Consider the following 21559-nt stretch of genomic DNA (forward strand, 5'->3'; position numbering starts at 1 on the left):
TCTGAATAGACATTTTCTCCAAAGAAGACACACACATAGGCACAAGAAAAGATGCTCCCTATCACAATTATCGGGGGAATGCAAATCAAAACAGCAATGAAATACCACCTCCAACCAGTCAGAACGGCTAGTATCAAAAAGACAAGAAACAACAAGTGCTGGCAGAAGAAAAGGAAACCCTTGTATCCTGTTGGTGGCCAAATAAGTCAGTGCAGCCTCCTCTGGTAAACGGTACGGAGGGTCCACAAAAAATTAAAATACAGCTACCATATGGTCCAGGAATGCCACTTCTGGGTATTAAAAAAAAAAAAACCCACAAAAGCACTAATTTGAAAAGATACTATGTATCCTGATACATAATACTGCAGCATTATTTACATAGGCAAGATACAGAAGCAACTCAAGTGCCCAAATGGACAAAAAAAATGTGATCTACAAAGTGGACTACTGTTCAGCGATAGCAAAGAATGCAATCTTGCCATTGGTGATAACACAGGTGGACCTATAGCCAACAAGCCAGACAAATACAATATAATTTCACTTACATGTGGAATCTAAAAGACACAACAAATTTACAAACAGAATGAAAAGAGACTCCTAGATAGGGAGAGCTGGTGGTTGCAGGGTGGGGGGGTAGCGAAAGAGGTGAAGGAGATTAAGAGGTACCAACTCCCAGTTATAAAATAAGTAAGTTATGAAGATGTAATGTATAGCACAGGGACAGAACCCATAATATCGTAACAACTTTGTATGGTGACAGATGGTAACTAGACCTATTGTGGTAATCATTTAAAAATATATAAATATACTGAATCACTATCTTGTACATCTGAAACTAGCATAATATTGTATGTCAATTATAATCCAATTTTTTTTAAAGTCTGAATTAGTCAATGGGCCATAAGATAGTCTCCAGAAAAGAGGTCATAAAAATAACAACAATATCCACCACCTTGGATAATTACCTCCTAAATAACCTCTTAAGATTTTGTATCATTATTATCATTAAGATTATTGTATCATTGTACTAGTCTTCTATATCCTTACTCATTTTTCTTTATTCACTCTATCGAGTAATGAAAGAAATTACACTTAAAAATCTCAAACAAAGATTGTGGAAGAACTTGCTAACAACTCAGAAGCTCACTAATCAATGGTCGACAGCCCATGACATAGCAGAAGGCCAAGCACACATTCAGTGTGGACCAGCCCTTAGGCTGCCAACTAGCAGAAGGGATCAAGGTTCCCTTTGATTCTTTGTGCTAATAATTCTGAGAGAAACGCCACTGTTATCTGGACAGAGGTTACACTGTATCTGTACACTGCGCTAACAGATGCCCACATACCTGGGTGTCATGAGGATGTATGTAGCGTGAATACTTTGTAATGTTGACTGATGAGATCGAAGACAATTCATCTAAAAATTTAGAAATTAAAAACAACAGGCTCTTCCCCTAGCACTTTAAAGACATTGTTCCATTGTCTTGGACTTGCATAGTTTCTAACAAGAATCTATAGTATTCTCACTCTTCTTTTTCTGTGTATAATGTGTTTTTGCTTCGGCTTCTCTCTAGACCTGCCCTTTATCTGTTTATAGCAGTTGGATTATGACATACCTGACGGTGGTTTTGTGTTTATTCTGCTTGGATTTTTTTTGGACTTCTTAAATCTAAGGATTTACACTTTTCTTCAAAAAACAGAAAAATTTCAGTGATAATTCCTTCTTTCTCCTCTCCAATCTGGACTCTCATATGGTAGAGCAGTTACTATTATCCCATAGATAAATGCGGTGAATAACACTGTATTTTTTCAGTCTTTTTCTCTATATTCTTAATTTTGGGTAAATTCTACTGTCATTCTTAAATTCAATGACCTTTCCTTTGGTATCTAATCTGTTAAGATTATATAGTAAATTTTAAGTTTCAGAGATGTACTTTCCATTGCTGTATGTTCTACCATTTGATTCTTTATACATCTTCCATGCCATTCCTCAGTGTGTTAAGTACTTGAAAACATCTGTAATAGTTTTGTTGCCCTTTCCTTCCAATTCTATCACCTCTATCTCTTCTAGATTTGTTTTTATCAGCTAAATTTTCTTTTAGTTATGGTTCACTTTTTTCTTCTTGGCATGATAGCCCTTTTTTATTTGTTGATAGACATTATAAATCCTGCATTTTTGAGTGTCTTTACTTTTTTCTTTTTTTTTTTTTAAAGCACTGGGCTTTATTTTAGCAGGCAATTATCTGCGGATCACTTGACCCCTCACAGGCCCCTTTTTTAGCTTTGCTGGGGTGGGTGGGCCTAGAATGACCACTTCAAGGACACTCTGACTCCTCTGGATTCTCCAGTAAATGTCCTGGGTGACTACCAAGGACTTGCCATTTGGGCCCATCAGAACTCAAAGTGCAGGAGCAATGGCAATGTTCAGGTTGCAGACCCCTGATCATTCTTCTCCCCAGACTTGTGTAGGGCACCCTGTGCATACGTGCCCCAATATAACAAGGACCCAAAGGCACTTTCATTTTCTGTGCAGCAGTCTCCTTTCTGCAACTCTGTTCTGCAGTTTCCCCTTGCTCTCCCTGTGACTGCCCTTGTGCAGTGTGATCTGGAATGCATCTCCAGGCAGAAAGTTGGGGAAATTGTAGTATTCACTGCATTTATTTTTCTGTCTCAGGGAATCCTGTTGTGCACAGTCTGCTGTCCAATGTCTGAGAACAAAGGAATCATATTTTGTTCAGCCTTCTAGCTGCTTATAGCAGGAAAGTAAGTCCAGTCCTTATAAACTCTTTCAGGGCCTAAAACAGATGTTACTTTACATAATAAGGAACCAAAGAAAATTCCAGAAAACTAATGTGTACAAGTGACACATCAAAAGCACTAAAAGTACCCCATGGGCTAGAATGGGACTGGCAGCTCATAATAAATTTTATGTCCCTAGGGTCAAAGGAAAAGCTATTCCTATCCATCTCATGCTTGGCTTTATGATACTTTAAATTCAATGCAGACGTATCAGAAAGGCTAATAAATACCAGCTGGCCTTACTAGTTTCTAGTAAAATGGTCAAGCTGTTAAAAGAATAAACAAACACACACACACTTCATTTCCTATATGTCTATCACAGTCTTTCCTCCTTTCCTTCTCCTAGTTGATCCTACAGCAACAGTTCTCAAACTTTTCCAATCAGAACGCGTTCCGTTCAAATTCTCACCACCTCTTCAATCTAAGCCTCACCTGTATTATTACAATAGTTTCCTAAGCAGGTTCTTTGCTTTCCTTTCCAAGGAAGTCAGCGTGACCCTTTTAAAAGGTAAGTCCTGTTATTCTCACCAAAAATGCATAACTACACGAGAAGATAGCAAACAAATCCAGACTGAGGCATTTTACAATGTAATTGACTAGCGTGCTCAGTGAAGATCCCCGAGTTCGTGAAAGACAAGGAAAGTACAACCAGCTGTCATGGGTAGAAGGCAACTAAGGAGTCAGAACAACTAAATGCAAGGTGGTATTTAGGGCTGGTTTGCTAAAGCATAAAGACGACCATAGGTGGAAAAACATCCAATTTGAATAAAGTCTACAGTTTAGCAAATGGTATTATACCAATGTTAATTTCCTAGTTTTTTTTTTTTTTTAAGATTTTATTTATTTATTTGACAGAGAGAAATCACAAGAGAGGCAGGCAGAGAGAGAGGAAGGGAAGCAGGCTCTCCGTTGAGCAGAGCGCCCGATGTGGGACTCGATCCCAGGACCCTGAGATCATGACCTGAGCTGAAGGCAGCCACTTAACCCACTGAGCCACCCAGGCGCCCAATTTCCTAGTTTTGATAGTTTTGTCATGGCTACATAAGTGGTTAATATTATGGCAAGCTAAGTCAAGGGAATAGTCTCTGTATTATTTGCATAAATTTTCTATAAACCCCAAATTATTTATTATTAATATTCTTCCTAATATTCTTCTTCTTCAAGAACTTATTACCATTTAATGCATTGTATATTTGTTTTTTAATCTTTTTCAGTACGTTTCACTGGGAAGAGGGTTTGTTTTACTCAAAGATATGCCTAGTACTTACCACTGACTGGGTAAATACTGGTTGAATTATAAGCAAATTTAATAGGATATTATGTATTTATCATCTATTCCTAATTGACTTGGGTATGATCTGTAACAAATGCTTAAGTAAATGTCTTAAAATGCAACTGCTAAAAAAATTACAGGCCCAAAACACTATTGATGCACTTACATAATGTGTAATTTAAAATGAAAACCAGAAACCTGAGACAGATAATCAGCAAGTCTATGTAAGATCTGAACAACACTACCAACTCGATCTAACAGACATGTATAAAACACGGCTCTTGGACAATAGCAGAATCCATTCTTTTTAAGCAACATGGAATCTTGTCCAGGATAGACCATATGCTAGCTCATAAACAAGTACTGATAAATTTAAAAGGTCTGAATTAGAAATAAAACAAAAGAAGGAAATTTGGAAAATCTACAAATAGGTAAAAATTAAACAATACATTTCCAAATAATCCACGGGTCAAAGCAGATTACAAGGGGATTTAGAAAGTATTTTGATCTGAATGAAAGTAAAACTTGACATACCAAAATTTAAGAGATGCAGCTAATGTGGAACTGAGAGAGAAATTATATCTTAAAATTGCCTCCATTAGAAAAGATCTCCAGCCAATAACCTAAGAATTCAGAAAAAAAAAAAAAAAAAAAAATCTACAAAATCTAGAAGCGGGGGGCGGGGGGGGGGGGGTGTCTAAGAATTTGGAAAAATCTAAAGACCTAGAAAAAGAGTAAACCAAACTAAAAGCAAGTAGAAGGGAAGAAGTAATACAGAATGGAAATGTAACAGGAAAATAAAGAAATGATGAAGCCAATAAAACTAAAAGTTCTTTGAAAAGATCAAAGAATAATGTCAACTGAAGAGCATTATAGGGAGGTCTGTCTGGTCTGCCTGGCTGCCAACCAGCTGGGTGAGAGGATGGAAAAGGTCTCAGAGGGAAGGAAATGGAGAAGGGAAAAGAAGGAAATTAGAGGGGCGTTAGAAAGAGTGAAGACAGGAGACTACTGTTTAGAATAACAAACTCCACAGACTACTGGGACTCTTCAGCCATGTGTATGTATAATTAATATATTTTTTTCAAACGCAGAACAACAAAAAAAGTAGAGAAAAAATATTACTTTATAATGCTAGATTACAAGTTAAGAGCACCATATCTTGTCCAGTGGATTTTTAAAAAATCTCCTCCAGTACCTTCTTCACCTTAGTACCTCAATAAATACATGTTCATTGAGTGAAAGAATAATTAGAATGGTATCTGTTCTCCTGCCTTTAGTTAAAAAAGAGGACTAACAGGTAATTATAAGAGCTTGAGAAAACATAACCAGACAGAGGACTACTGTCTCTGAGGTTAATGTAATCTTCAGATGCTTTGGGTGGGAAAAAGTTTCAAAGCATTCAGGGAACTGAACTCTGGCTGAAAGCACACTAAACTAACTAAAAAAGATTGCGCCACTTATATAGAATTTGCCTAGGAAGCACTGACATTATACAGCATTACCAATGAGAAACAGATACAAAACTGCAAACTCCATTTTCAGTAAGACAAATATTAATAACCAAATTTCTCAAGCTCTAAAGGAATCCAATGTGGTTCCAATAATCAGAGGTAGCCTGAAGAATTAAACAGACCAACTATATTTGCAGGAAGCAGCCTGACTGTAGCAGCTACAAAGACAGTCTTTGATTAAAAAACAACTAGTCTGGAACACTACTTTACTCCCTCCTCCTGTAACCCAGTGGCCTAAGGGGGGGGGGGGGAGTTATTTCCTTCTACGATGATTCATAAAAAAGGAACCAGCACAGCAACTATACAAAAAATATAAGAAAAAGGGGCGCCTGGGTGGCTCAGTGGGTTAAAGCCTCTGCCTTCGGCTCAGGTCATGATCCCAGGGTCCTGGGATCGAGCCCCACATCGGGCTCTCTGCTCCGCGGGGAGCCTGCTTCCTCCTCTCTCTCTCTCTCTCTGCCTGCTTCTCTGCCTACTTGTGATCTCTGTCTGTCACATAAATAAATAAAATATTAAAAAAAAAAAAAAGAAAAAAAGGGGAAATTCAGCAAAACCTACGAACAAAAACAAACACACACACACAAAAAAAAAACTGTATCGTAGCCACAAAACAGATGAAAAATCATGACCAAACATTTCCCCACTAATTTGAAAGAAAAAACACCCAATTAAAGCACTTGCTACTATGAAGCAACACTAGATATTAGAAATGATTGTGAAGATTCTAAAATGTGCATGGAAATGCAAAGGACCTAAAAAATCTAAATCAATTCTGATAATGAAATTGGAGGACTTAACCCCCTACCTGATTTCAATACTTATTCAAAGTTATAGTAATTAAGATAGTGAGGTACATGCATAAGGTTCGATCTATAGGTCAGTGAAACAGAACAGAAGACGACCCACATGTGTATGGTCACTGGATTTTCAACGAAGGCATCAAAGCAATCCAGTGGGGGAAGGAAAGTGCTTTCAACAACTGGACCTGGAGTAAATGAACACCCACCTGAAAACAATGAACGTGTTTGTTGAACGTATGTTACACCACAACAAAAATTAACCCAAGACGGATTGCTGACGTAATACAAAAATTAAAATAAAGTTTTCAGAAGAGATAATCTTCACAATTTGGGACTAGGCAAAGATTTCTTAAAGTCATGGAGAACGATAATTAGAAAGCAAAAAAAATTATTAATTAGACTTCATCAAAATTAAAAACTTCTCCTCACCAAGAAAATGTGAAAAACATGAATAGGTTTCCACAGATTAGGAGAAAATACTCACAAAACACCCATATTTGACAAAGTAAAAGTATCCAGTATATATAAAGAACTCTGATAACTCAAAAACAAAACACACCAAAAACCACCACATAATTTTTTTAAATGGGCAAATGGGTTGAAGACAATTCCTGAGAGAAGATATATAAATACAATGGATTAATGATGGATAAAGGATGGATAGGTGGGGATATGATAAATGAATACTAAAACTTTAGTAGTAAAATATAGGTGTCATATATGCAGATATAACTGTAAAATTCTTTCATTCCTGAAAATAAGATTTGATTCTATATACCTAAAGACCATATTATGTGCCAGGGAAAAATGATCCACAATGGTTGAAATCAAGACGTGTTAGAGCAAGATTACTAGGCTTTAAGGATGGAAAATCATTTGGGCAACTGGGCAATCTGGGTTTCTTACAGCAAGCAGTGAGAAACGTGGAAGGTCATCTAGCTGGCTTCAGCACTAGCACTCCCCTCCAACCTCCTAAAAAAAGAAACTGTGACTGGGGGCTTCTATACCTAAGCAAATAATAAAGGCAGAAGATAACATCTTTGACCACCCAGGACTTCTGGGAAAATTGCTCATGGGGACCTTTCTTGAAGAAATTAGAAAATGAACTTTAATCAACAGGTTTAAATCAGCAATACAGAAACTACTTTATGCTTATTTAGGATTAAGCAAGTAAGCAGATACACTGTGAATCATGAGGCTAAGTTTCCCACTAATGGGGAACTTAGTAAGAATAAGGAATTAGGAGAGGCTAGAATGAACCCTGAAGTATTGGACTGGAATCAAAGGTGTCATTAAAACTCGTGATTTTTAACACATACAGATAAATGGACTTAAGACCTGTTTAGATGTACAGATGTGTGTACATATGCATACATGTATTTTCCTATTAAGAGATACCAGGTTTGGGCGCCTGGGTGGCTCAGTGGGTTAAGCCGCTGCCTTCGGCTCAGGTCATGATCTCAGGGTCCTGGGATCCAGTCCCGCATCGGGCTCTCTGCTCAGCATCGAGCCTGCTTCCCTCTCTCTCTCTCTGCCTGCCTCTCAGTCTACTTGTGATCTCTCTCTGTCAAATAAATAAAATAAAAATAAAATCTTTAAAAAAAAAAAAGATACCAGGTTTGTTTCTCTCCAATTAATTGGTTTCTCTCCAATTAAGAGATACCAAGTTCCCTCTGGACATGGCTGATTCCAGGTTTGGGGCAGGGAAAATACAAGATAAGCTGAGAAGTTCTTACGCTGCTAGGATAAAGGGAAAAATGATGGGGCATATTGAAAGAGCAGCCAATGGCCAAATTTTAACAATTTTAGTAACAAAGTAAAAAATTTATCATAATATCCACAACTTCACACTGATATCAATAAGCAACAAAATAAAATTGAAGAAAAGGATAGTTCTTCCTTACTAAATTCCAATTAATGTAGAAGAAACAAGGAAATCACCATTCAGCAAACATAATAATTGTCAGAGGCAAGAATCATTAAGAATGATTAGCTGAGAAAAGTTAGTAAGAAAAACAGGATATATGCATGATCTCAAAGCATCACTCCAGAAGATAGCTTCTAAGTACATATGGAAAAAGAGCTTCTTTATAGAAGAGAAACCTGTCAGACACCACCTTAATCAAGTGATACAAGTTAACAATGCTGATAATGAGATATGTCAAAATCATCTCAATAGGAGACTCTGAAAAAGAATACCGTATCACTTCTATGGTGTTCTTGCTAAAAAATGTGAAACTTGAATTTTTTTTTAATTTATTTATTTTTATTTGTTTATTTACAGCATAACAGTGTTCATTGTTTTGGCATCACACCCAGTGCTCCATGCAGTACGTGCCCTCCCTATTACCCACCACCTGGTTCCTCAACCTCCCACCCCCCCCACCCCCCCGCCGCCGTGAAACTTGAATTTAATCACAAGGAAACATGACACAATCCCAGAATGAGACATACTCCAGAATCCTTGCTTCTTTAGAAAAATATGTTTAGAAGAAATGTTTTTTTTTGCTGGTATATAGAAAACTAAATCGATCTCATCCAGCCACCTTGACAAATTCCCCTATTATTTCTAATAATCTGTTTATTCTTTGAGGTATTCTGTGTTACCAAAAAATAATTAAGCTCCACAAGTCCAGGATAGGAATATCCAAGTGGCTGAGCCCAGGTCATATGCCTGAACTGGTAAAGCAATTATCTGGCATTTTTAGTTTGTATAATGGGAGCGAGGCTTCCTCCCAGCCAGATTCATAAAATGGAGAATTCTCTAAATATAAAAACAGAACAGGAAAAACAAATTTTGCTGAAATCCAGAGTACACTGTAGGAAACCATTTTAATAATATGAATGATAATATAAGAAATACTATAAAATACGTAACAAATAATGAGGCATACAGACACAAAATCGTTAAAATGCAAAGGTCATCATTTAAAGTACAAGCGCTATAAAAGCAAATGTGAGAACGATACGGTCTTAACATCTGAAGATCACACTTGGATCACATCATGGATCCTCCAGAGCAACTGGAATTTATTCCTCTTAAGTCCTGCAATTCTAGAATAGAGTCAGTAAACTTTCAGACAGTACATTAACAGTCAACTCTCAAAACCCTGCATAGAACTATAAATGTCTCCTCATTTATGCCCAAATGACCCCAGGGGAGAAAAACCAGAGAGGAACAAAGAACAAAAATAGAGCCAGGAACTACTTTTTTGTGTCTCCTCTTCTCCCAGAGGGGCAGTCTCATGGGCCCTCCAAGAAAAAAAAAAAACATGAAGCATGCGAGGTCAAACAGGCATGAAAAGATTGTGATATATTTTAACACCTATATGCATTCTTCTACAGCTCTTTTTCATTTTTAATTTTTTGCTCACACATTGAAGTGGACCAGAGGTAATTCACGCACTTGCAAAATTTAAAAATGTTTACAAAAGATCAATTTACTTCTACCTATTTAATCTAAGTAAATTTCATGTGGGAGGCTGAGGACAGTTTCATAAAAGGGATGAGCAGGGACCTGAAGGATGATTAAGAAAGAAAGGAAGAGGCAACCCTTCAGGCTAAGGAATAACACAAACAGAACTGAGGACAAGCTAGGTCTATGTGACAAACTGAGAGTAAAAGAACTGAACACAGACCTATGAATTCTGTGAGGTTAAAAAAAAAACAAACACTTGAATAAACACATGGGAAACCTGGAAGAGAAGCAGTCTGAGAAAACCAGATTAACTTAGTTACGGACGGGTTAAAAACTGCTCATAGAACATTCAACTAATGTTATCAAGTAGGCAGTTCGAAATGCAGGCTTAGGAAGATGCTAGAGATCGAGAGCCAGAAACCATGTGGTCACCTCCACAGAATATGTTAGTGTTAATGTGCCTCAGGCTACCAAACACTTAGATTAACCACTACTAATCAAGGTAGAATCAAACATAGTGATTAATAATTTTCAATTGTTTAGGGGCAATTCAGTGAACTCTATAAATCCATCAACTCTTTAAATCAACTTTGTGGCTCAGAACAGATTTTCTTCCAGATGCTGAAATCTACATCAACACATACACAAACACCGCAATTCGGGGTCTTCAGAAAGCTGCAGGCAGTCACACTGAACTGTAAGCATGCAACACCTCTCCCTGTGTGTGATCTCACCCTGCAACACCGCTGAGCTTACAAGGCTCAAGTGGCAGTTAAATGGCAGAATTCAGGCCTTGAATATGGGTCATCTACTCCACACCCAGTGTTATTACGTCTTAGTGATCAGGTAAAGGGGTATGGCAAGAGGGTCCTGAATTCTTCCGTACACAAATCTGACCCTATAGACTGAAAACTGTTTTTAAGTTATGGCATTGTGATTTGTAATAATAAATATATATTTGGTCTTTGTCCCATTTCTGGCACAGAGCTCCCCAAAGCCCGGCAATTTCACAAGTGATAAGAGCAGCAGATGTGTCTTCTGTTACATTAATGAGGTTGTTTTTGGACCCATCCCTTCCCCCCACCCCAATGAAGGATGGAGGCTGGCTGCCAGGAGAGCCAACCATGTGATCAGAGTGTTGGAACTTTCCGTCCTACCCCTCCAACCTCCAGAGAAGGCAGAGGACCAGGAGGCTGAATCAATCACCAATGGCCAATGATTTAGTCAGTCATGACTATGAAATGAGGCCTCCAGAAAAACCCAAAAGGACAGAGTTGGGGAGGTTGCATGTTGGTGAATACATGAAGGTGCTGGGAGAATGGTGCCCCCGGTGAGCATGGAAGCTCCACACCCCTTCCTACTTACTTTGTGCTACACACCCCTTCCATCTGGCTGTCATCTCTATCCTTTATCACATCCTTTCATAAATTAGTAAACGTAAGTATTGCACAGAGTTCTGTTAGGCACTCTAACAAATTAGCCACACCCAAGGAGAGGGCTCTTTGGAACCTCCAACCTATAGCTGGTTGGTCAGAAACACAGGGCTTGCAACTGGCCTCTGAAGTATGCGTGCATGTGGGCGTGGGAGCCAGTTCTGTGCAAACAGAGCCCTTATAATCTGTGAGATCTGACCTTAACTTCAGGTAGATCGCATCAGAATTAAGTTCAGCTGTAGGACACCCAGCAGTTGTCACAGAGAATTCCTTGGTGTGGGGCAAAGTTCCATACAGTTCCTGACCAAAAGTGTCCAGGAAGTGTCTAGGTCAAAGAAGAGAAAGGGATGCCTGGGTGGCATGATCCTACCAGGGTCCCAGGATCAAGCCCCACCCCACGTCAGGTTCCCTGCTCAGCAGGGTGCCTGCTTCACCCTCTCCTCTCTGCTCATGCTCTCTCCTTCTCTTTCAAATAAATAAATAAACCTTTAAAAAAAAGAAAAAAAAAAAAAAGTAGAGCCACACAGGGAACAAACACACAGTAGGGAAGTACTGATTTTTCCCTACACAGGAAGGAAAAAAAAGAAAAAAAAAACCAGAGTCTTCCCTTTACCCAAGTACAGATTTCTTTTCTTTTATGGGGTTAAGGCTTTTTTTTTTCCTCATTAAAAATCAGTACATGCTCAAAATTCTAATCTTACAAAAGTGTATACAAGAGAAAGTGGCATAACCCCATAATCCCAACTCTCACAACATGCGATGTATGTTCCACAAGACCATTATCTCTATTCATCTAATTAATGCATACATAGGAGCTGTATAAATGTGTGTATAAGCCTGAAAATATTTACACACTTAAAAATGCTTCTACTACCTCAATTTTTAGAAGCAGAATGTTAGGTCACTGAGTATTTAGTACTTTAAATTTTAACAGCTATTGCCAAATTGCTTTCCAAGGAGACTGTCCCAATTTCTACTAGTTGACAAAAATTTGTATAAATAAATATGGCCATAAGACATATAAACCAAGGAGACTATTCCAATTTCTACTGACATACAATATGCGATTGACAAATACACTCTATAAATACAAAGGGTCAAAAGACATACAAACCAATATTTAATCCCATTTGGTAAAGAAATCCAAATTAAAAGAAATATATTCTTTTTACCTATCAACTTGGCAAAAAAACCTGAAGACCAATATTATCTAGCAGTATTATCTAGCAGAGCATAGGAACAGGTCTCTTTCAGACTGCTGGAAGAATAACCTGGCCCAACTTCTGGAGGGCATTTGACCATGTGTGAACATTTTAATGTATGTGGACTATGAACAGGCAATTCCACATTTAGGAATGGATTCCACATCAGTAAGTGTTCCAGTCCCCAGCAATTTACTTATAGTAATGCACAGTGCAGTCTTTTAAAAAAGAGAGCAAAAATTTGGAAACAATCTAAATGTTTATCAATCAGAAATTAAGTCAATTATGTTAAAACCATACGATGGATTATTTTGCAATCACAAAAAACGACGCTATGATATTCTTTTTAGCATAGAAAAATGTCCATGATATGAACAAATATATACAATGATCCCATTTACATATAAATGTATACAAGCCATAGGAAGAATTTCTTAAAATATATTTCAGAACATCAATAGTAGTTATATCTACATGGAGCAGTAACCAGTAAATTTTCATTACACATTTCTGTAATTGTTTTAAATGGTATGCATGTGTTTACTTTTATATTAAAGAAATCATTAATAATATTTTCTTTTTAAAAGACATGAGAAACCAAGAAAAGTTGCGAATCAGTATGCTAGAACCAGAAAATGTCCTAAATCCTTTCATATTCTGAAATTCTACATGATAATTAGGAAAATATTTGTTTTTTTCCTTCATTATTCCCAAAAAGCATATTTAATATGCTTTTCCTAGATCTTGTGAGGAGACTAAAATGTAAGAAATGTTCCCCGTCCTTATATTTTGACTTTTAAAATAATAATAATGGCTGCATCTTTGGAATGCAGAGTAGGGGTAGAGAAAATAAGGAAATGATAAAACCCCAACCCAGGCAAAGCCCTTCTCAGGTTTCAAAACTCCCAAAGAAAATCAATGCAAATCTCTAAATTCAGGTCTGAGAGCTAAAAAGGGGGAGTCGTTGCTCTTAAAGATTTACATATATAATAATATCCTCCTCACAAGAGATCACTATTCCTGGACTATTACTGCAGGAGACAAGTTAAGGAAAACACAACAAGTTAGACTTACATTTAACTATCAGAAAAAAATGTATTATCTAACATTTATTCATTACATTTTTAAAAGCCTGCTTATAAAAGCATATTAAAACATTCATTTGTGGTTTCAACATGTAGTAAAAAAAATAATGACAAATAATTACCTCTCCTATGAAAACGACTATAACACAGTCCAACTTCTCTTCAGGATACAGATTATCAATAAGGGAATGAAGGGTTTCTATGAGGTAAGATTTCACTTCTCTCTTCACTGTAGGAATTCCCATTACTATTGACACTGAAACAAAATAATGATAGTAATTACATAAAAAGATTTCACAAAGACAGTATAGAATAACACTAGTATTTAAAAAATGATTATACCCTCTCAAATTGATCGCAACAACTGAGAAATCGAAATATACTACTCAATAATAATTGAGGAATCAAAATATACTAAAAACTGTACAACTATACAAAGAAAAATAATCAAAGCCTATAAAACCATAGCCATAACAGTGTAATTCTTTTCCACAGGGCTTATCCAAAAAAAAGTCAAAGTACTGTTAAAAATGAAGACATTAAAAACAAGTGACAGTAAAGTTTTAAATATATATTCACAAGTAAAAGATAGAAACACTGAACACATCTTAAAACTTAATGTCTCAAAAAACCCTAATGTCTCAGATATCATGTATATAATGCAATCAGAAGGATACAACATCCCTTCTGTGGTTTTCTTGACAAAAACGCATAATCTAAATCTAACCCTGAATATCAGACAAATCCAAATTAGGGAGGATAATCCACAAAATAATTGTCCAGGTGTTCTCTGAAGTGTCAAGATCAGGAAAGACAAAGAAAGAATAAAGAACTGTGAGAGATGGCAGAAGACGAAGGAAACATGACAAGTAAATGAAATATGGGATCCTGAGTCTGATCCTGGAACTAGAAAAGAAGAATGAGAAAATGACAAAATCTGAAGAGGTTCTAAAGTTAGTTAACATGACAGCATCAATGTCAAGTTCCTGGTTTTGATCACTGTATTATGGTTACACAAAATCTGAACATTTAGGGGAACCGGGTGAAGTATATGAAAACACTGTGTGTACTATTAATACAACTTTTTCCAGGCTAAAACTATAGCCAGCCCTGCTATAATGGTTGTTTTGCAACACAAATTTTTTCCTGAGAGATTAATGTATTAGGCAACTATCTAAGCATCATGTGGATTTTGCATTTGCTTATGTGCAATTTCTCCTCTGGGACAAGCATTCACTAGGTAAACACAGAAAATGGCAACCATTTGAAATGAGCTCCAAAAACCTGAACCAAGCAATGTAGAAATACACAAACAGTATACACTTCTAACTTCTACCAGCTGCCTCAGTTTGCTGCACATGAAGAACCACACATGTCTACATCTAGTGTTGAAATTTCCACCAGATTGCAGGTTATAACCTGCCTTGTATCACACTTCTCAAAATCTTCCAAGCAGCAATCCTTTCGAAACCCGTCTTAACAAGCAAACCTCAAGCATTTTTTAGTACCTTATTGTAGTACTTAGTATTTCTTAATCATTTAGCATGTGTAAAACTGTGCTTTTTTTTTTTTTTGTCTTTTTGTACGGGTAACTAACAAAGTTTCTGACCATTGCGATACTGACTTTTCTCTTTTTATTAAACAATTCTATATAGTATGGTAAATTTTAAGAATGCATATATTGTGTTATAATAGGACTGTAATCCTCAGGAAGTTTTTTTAAATAACGTCTTTTAAAAAGCCAGTAGAGAAATATTTTGCAAGTATTAAAAACATTTAAGTCTTAGTAATGTAAAAATTCATCAGAAACGCTACAAAATACTTAGAATTCATGAAATTCTGAAATTGGAAGGAAGCTGGAAGATCAGGGCTCAATGAGTCTACGACCATGATACTGCAAATAACAATACTAACATCCATAATTTGGCTATATGCAAAAGAAGGAAACTGGTCCAGTTTGTTACACCATACACAAAAATAAACTCAAAACAGACTAAAAACCTAAATGTGAGAAATGAAATCATAAAAATCCGAGACGAGAGCATTGGCAATAATCTCTCTAACATGGGCCATAGCAACATTTTCCTAGATATGTCTTCTGAGGTAAGGAAAACAAAAGCAAAAATAAACTATCAGGGGGCGCCTGGGTAGCTCAGTGGGTTAGGCCTCTGCCTTCTGGGATTGAGCCCCACATCGGGCTCTTTGCTCGGCAGGGAGCCTGCTTCCCCACCTCTCTGTCTGCCTCTCTGTCTGCCTCTCTGCATACTTGTGATCTCTGTCTGTCAAATAAATAAATAAAATCTTTAAAAAAAAAATAAACTATCAGGACTACACCAAAATAAAAAGCTTCTGCATAGCAAATGAAACTATCCACAAAACTAAAAGACAACCTACTGAATGAGAGATGGTATTTGCAAATGACATACCTGATAAAGGGTTAATATCCAAAATAAATAAAGAATACAACTTAACAACAAAAAAAAACCCTTAAAATTTTTTTTTATTTTTTTATTTTATTTTTTTAAATTTTAAAAGTAGAAAACTTGAACAGATTATTTCTTCAAAGAGGACATACAGATGACCAACAAGACACATGAGCTTGATATGACTCATCATCAGAAAAAAGCAAATCAAAATCACAATGAGATAATACTTCACATCTGTCAGAATGGTTCAAATCAACAACACAAGAAAAGATGTGTTGATGAGGATGTGGAAAAAAAAAGAAATCCTCATGCATTAGTGGCATAAATGTAAACTGGAACAGCAACTGTAGAAAACAGTACGGAGGTTCCTCAATAATTAAAAACAGACTACCCTATGACCCAGTAACTGTACTATTGGGTACTTACCCAAAGAATATGAAAACACTAATCCAAAAAGAAAACAGCACCCCTATGTTTACCACAGCATTATTTACAATAGCCAATAATGGAAGCAGCCCAAGTGTCCATGGATGGATGAAAGAATAAAGATGTGTATACACACACACACACATACACTGGAATATTATTTGGCCATAAAAAGAATGCAGTCTTGCCATTTGCAACAACATGGATGGAGCAAGAGTGTATAATGTTAAGAGAAATAATTAAGTCAGACAAAGACAAATACTATATGATTTCCACCCATAGTGGAATTTAGGAAACAAAACAAAGGGGCAAAAAAAGACACAAACCAAAAAAACAGACTCTTAGCCACACAGAACAAAGAGATGGTTACTAGGGGGGTGAGTGGGAACACAGATGAAATAGGTGATGGGTATTAAAGAATACACTTATGATGAGTGCTGAGGAACACATAAAATTATTGAATCACTATATTATTGAACACTATATATGAAATGTATTGGAATTAAAATTTAAAAGCAGTAACCACCATCCCCCCAAAAAGAACACTAAGATCCAAATGGTTTAAAAGATAGCCCTAAAAGGTAGATGCCACACTCCTCTCTTCCATTTTGAGATGAAGAGCTTCCTGGGGCTCAAAAAGAGATCTGTCACATTTGGACTTCTGAGAATATGGCAGAGCAGTAAGATCCTAGGCTCATGGACACACAATGCAACTAACTCTGGAAAAGACTCAAAGACTGGCATAAGAGGCTTTACAGTCAATCATATAGAAGGCCACACTGAAAGTACAGGAGGGGAAGAAGGGGCAGAAACACATTTAGGAACCAAACCTCTGTGAGACTGACCGCACACAGGAGGGATACCAAAGCACCAAGAAGGGAGAGGAGCAGACTCCACACCAGGTACCACAGGCATGGAGAACCCACATTGGAAAGATGAGTCCCCATAACATCTGGCTTTGAAAACCAGTGGGACTTAGCTTCCAAAGTTGTAAAATCAGCATACCCTAACTCCAGGTATTTTTAAATCAGATGGATTGGCTTCAGGAGAGCTAGAGGATAATAGAAAACTGAGTCCCCACCCTCAAAGAGCCAGCATAGCAAATACTTCTGCAGAGACACTGCAAGGGAAAAGCAATTTGGAAAGTGCCTGGGGTAGCTCACATTTTGTGCTAGAGGTGCAGGAATCTTTAGGAGACTTCAAGAACAAAAGTGCTAGCAAGTGCCATTCTTTTACCCCAGCCCCCTCCCCCATCTTTATAGCCAGATACTTGTGGGAACCACCACAAAATTTTTCTACACATATTGCTCACACCAAGTGTCCCACCTCTGCCTTCCCTTTCGGAAGTACCATATCCAACCTGACCCACTCAGCAGGCATGCCTCCAAAGCCACATCTTCCCCAAACACCATGCAAGCAACCCCAGCAGGGACCAGTGCCACTCCAAAGTGACTCCTGTCCTGGGGAGAAGGGAATATAACCATACAAACCAGTGTAGCCACAGTCCCAGCAGCCAAACCTTATAACTGGCAGTGCAGACATAGTGCCCCGCAGCTTAGTGTGCCTGCAGTCCCAGAGCACACGGACTACGGGCAGGCATCCAATCTGACTGCTGACCTACTACAAGCCCCCTAAAAGCACAGGGATCAAACCCTGACCAATGCACCCCAAATAGCTAAAAACGGGCCCTTGCAGCCAACTAGACTAAAGATAAATGCAATTCAGTCACACAGTAGGACCCACATAGCCACACAGGAGACACCCCTGAAGTGTCTGGTTCCAGTGAACAGAGGACACTATGCTACAACACACCACAAAACCTCTTCATAAGGCCACTACTTGCAAGATCAGGAGATGGAGCTGATTTCCCTAATACAAAGAAACAAACACAGAGTTAGACAAAATGAGGAGACAGAGTAATATGGCAAAAATGAAAGAACAGGACAAAATCACAGCCAGAGAGCTAAATGAAATGGAGATATAAGCAATATGCCTGATAAGGGATTCAAAGTAATGGTCATAAGGATACTCACTGGCCTTGAGAAAAAAGTGGAGGATCTCAGTAAGACCTTCAACAAAGAGATAGAAAATATAAAAAAGAACCAGTCAGAGATGGAAAATTCAGTAACTGAAATTCAAAATACACTAGAACAAACTGACAGCAGAAGAGAGGAGGCAGAACAACTAAGCAGTGAGGTGGAAGACAGAGTAATGGAAAGCAACCAAGCTGAACAACAAAAAGTAAAAAGAATAATAAAAAATGAGAATAAGGTCAGGGAACTCAATGATATCATCAACCACAGTAATGTTCACTTTTTAGGGATCTCAAAAGACAGAAAGCAACAGAAAACTTATTTGAAGAAATTATTGCTGAAAATTTCCCTGCTCCAGGGAAGGAAGATATCCAGACCCAGGAAGCACGGTGAGCCCCCCACAAAATTTACCCAAGGAGGTCCACACCAACACACATAATAGTTAAAATGACAAAAACAAGTGATAAAGAGAAAATTTTAAAAACAGCAAGAGAAAAGAAAACAGTTATACACAAGGGAAACCACATAAGCCTAACAGTTGATTTTCAAACAGAAACTCTGCAGGCTAGAATGGAGTGGCAAGATATATTCAAAGCCCTAAAAGGTTAAAACATGCAACCAAGAAAACTCTATACAGTGAGGCAATCATTCAGAATATAAGGAGAGATAATGACCTTCTCTCACAAAATTAAAGGAGTTCAACACTACTAAACTAGGCTTAGCAAAACAAAACAAAACAAAACAAAAAAAACATTAAAGGGAATTCTTTAAAGAAGAGTAGAAAGAATAATAATCAGGCAATAATTTAAGTGTAAGAAAATTATGGAAGGAAAAAATTTCACAGATATAATAAAATAAAATGCAAACATATAATAAAAGTAGATCATGCAAACATATAATAAAAGTAGACTAATCACTTACAACACCAGTATGGAAGTTAAAACACAAAGGCAGTAAAATAAATTATAACTATAAAAATCAGTCAGGAGATTCATAGAAGTATGTAAGTATGACACCATATACATAAACTGGCAGGGAAGCAGGGAGAGGCACATGGAAAAAATTCAGTGCTTTTAGAATGGGTTCAAAACTTAAGTGACCACCAATTTATAGTTCTACATAGACTACACAGGATGTTCTATATGAATTTAGACTACATAGGATGTTCTATATGAAGATAATGGTAACAAATTAAAAAAAAAACTGTAAGAGATACACAAGAAAACAAAGAGAGGGTATCCAAACATAACACTAACAAAATCCACCAAAGCACAGAGGAAAGAGCAAGAGAAGAACTGCAAAAACAACCCTAAAACAAGAACAAAATGGCATTACGTATATACTTATCAATAATCACTTTAAATGTAAATGGACTACATACTGCAATCAAAAGACAGTAAGACAATAAGGTGACTGAATGGATAAAAAAGCAAGACCCATATATATGCTGTCTATAAGAGACTTCATTTCAAATTGAAAGACACATGCAGACTGACAATGAAGAGATGGAAAAACATTTACCGCGCAAACTGAAGGTAAAAACAAAACTGGGAAAGCAAAATTTCTATCTGACAAAACAGACTATGCAATAAAGACTGTAAAAAAAAAAAAAGCCAAAGAACACTACATAATTATAAAGAGAACTACCTGACATAAGGATGTAACAATTGTATATATTTATGCACCCAACATGGGAACACCTACATATATGAAACTACTATAACAGACAGAAAGGAAGAAATTAACAGTACTACAATAATATTAGGAGATACCCACTTACAGTAATGGATAGATCATTGAGACAGAAAAATCAACAAGAGAAGAATGGCTTTGAACAATAAATTAGATATATTCAGAACATTCAATCCAAAACCAGCAGTTTACACATTCCTTTCAAAGGGATTTGGGGGGCGCCTGGGTGGCTCAGTGGGTTAAAGCCTCTGCCTTCGGCTCGGGTCGTGGTCCCCGGGTCCTGGGATGGAGCCCCGCATCGGGCTCTCTGCTTGGCGGGGACCCTGCTTCCCTTCCTCTCTCTCTGGCTGCCTCTCTGCCTACCTGTGATCTCTGTCTGTCAAATAAATACATAAAATCTTAAAAAAAAAACAACAACAAAAAAAAAACAAGGGATTTGGGACAGTCCCCGGAACAGATCAAATAAACGTTAGACCACAATGTAAGTCCCCAATCAATCGGAAAAGACTGAAATCATGGCATCTACCTTTTCAAACCACAATAGTATAAAACTAGAAATCAAAAGAAAAAATCTGGGAAGAACACAAATACATGAGGATAAATAATAAACTACTAAACAATGAATGGGTCAACCAAAAAATCAAAGAGGAAATTAAAAAAATACACCAGAGAACATGAAAATGAAAACATAACAGCCCAAAATCTTCAGGAGACAACAAAAGCTATTCTAACGGAAAAGTTTATAGCAACACAGGCTTATCTCAACCAGAAAAATCTCAAGTAAACAACCTAACACTTAAAGGAGCTAGAAAAAGAACAAACAAAGCCCAATGCCCACAGAAAGAAGGCAATAATAAAGATTAAAGCAGAAATAAATGAAACAGAGACTTAACAATAAAACAGATCAATGAAACCAGGAGCTGGTTCTTTGAAAAGATCAAGAAAATTAATATGCCTTCAGTAAGATTCAGCAAGAAAAAAAAAGAGACTCAAATAAATAAAATCAGAAATGAAGCAGGAGAAATAACATCAACCCCTCAGAAATACAAAAGCATTTAAACTTTCATAAGAAATTATGAAAAGTTATATGCCAACAAATTGGACAATATGAAAGAAATGAATAAATCTCTAGAAACATACAGTCTTCCAAAACTGAATTAGGAAAAAAATAGAAAATCTGAACAGATCTATTACTAGCAACAAAATTGAATCAGTAATTAAAAAAAACAAAAACAAAAACACCACAACTCCCAGAAAATATAAGTCCAGGGCCAGATGGCTTTATAGGTAAATTCTACCAAACATTTAAAGAGTTAATACCTATTCTTCTCAAATTATTAGGAAAAAAAAAAAAAGAGGAAGCTTCAAAATTCATTCTATGAGTTCCAACATTACCCTGATACCAAAACCAGAGGAAGGCACTAATAAGTAAAAGGAAAACTACAAGCCAATATCTTTCAT

At 36.9% G+C, this 21559-nt stretch overlaps 1 protein-coding gene across 4 annotated transcripts in view; it reads right to left on the reverse strand.

The window, feature by feature from the left end:
• The window catches only part of MGAT4A (alpha-1,3-mannosyl-glycoprotein 4-beta-N-acetylglucosaminyltransferase A), a 164502-nt gene that overhangs the window by 45396 nt on the left and 97547 nt on the right, over nt 1-21559 (reverse strand). For all 4 annotated transcript variants that reach the window (XM_045980144.1, XM_045980141.1, XM_045980142.1 and 1 more), the window contains exon 5: nt 13644-13777. In XM_045980144.1, coding sequence (XP_045836100.1) covers nt 13644-13777 — 134 coding nt within the window. The remainder of the gene's footprint in view (nt 1-13643; nt 13778-21559) is intronic.

The sequence above is a fragment of the Meles meles genome, chromosome 16, assembly GCF_922984935.1.
Source record: "Meles meles chromosome 16, mMelMel3.1 paternal haplotype, whole genome shotgun sequence".
In the NCBI taxonomy this organism is placed as follows: domain Eukaryota; kingdom Metazoa; phylum Chordata; class Mammalia; order Carnivora; family Mustelidae; genus Meles; species Meles meles.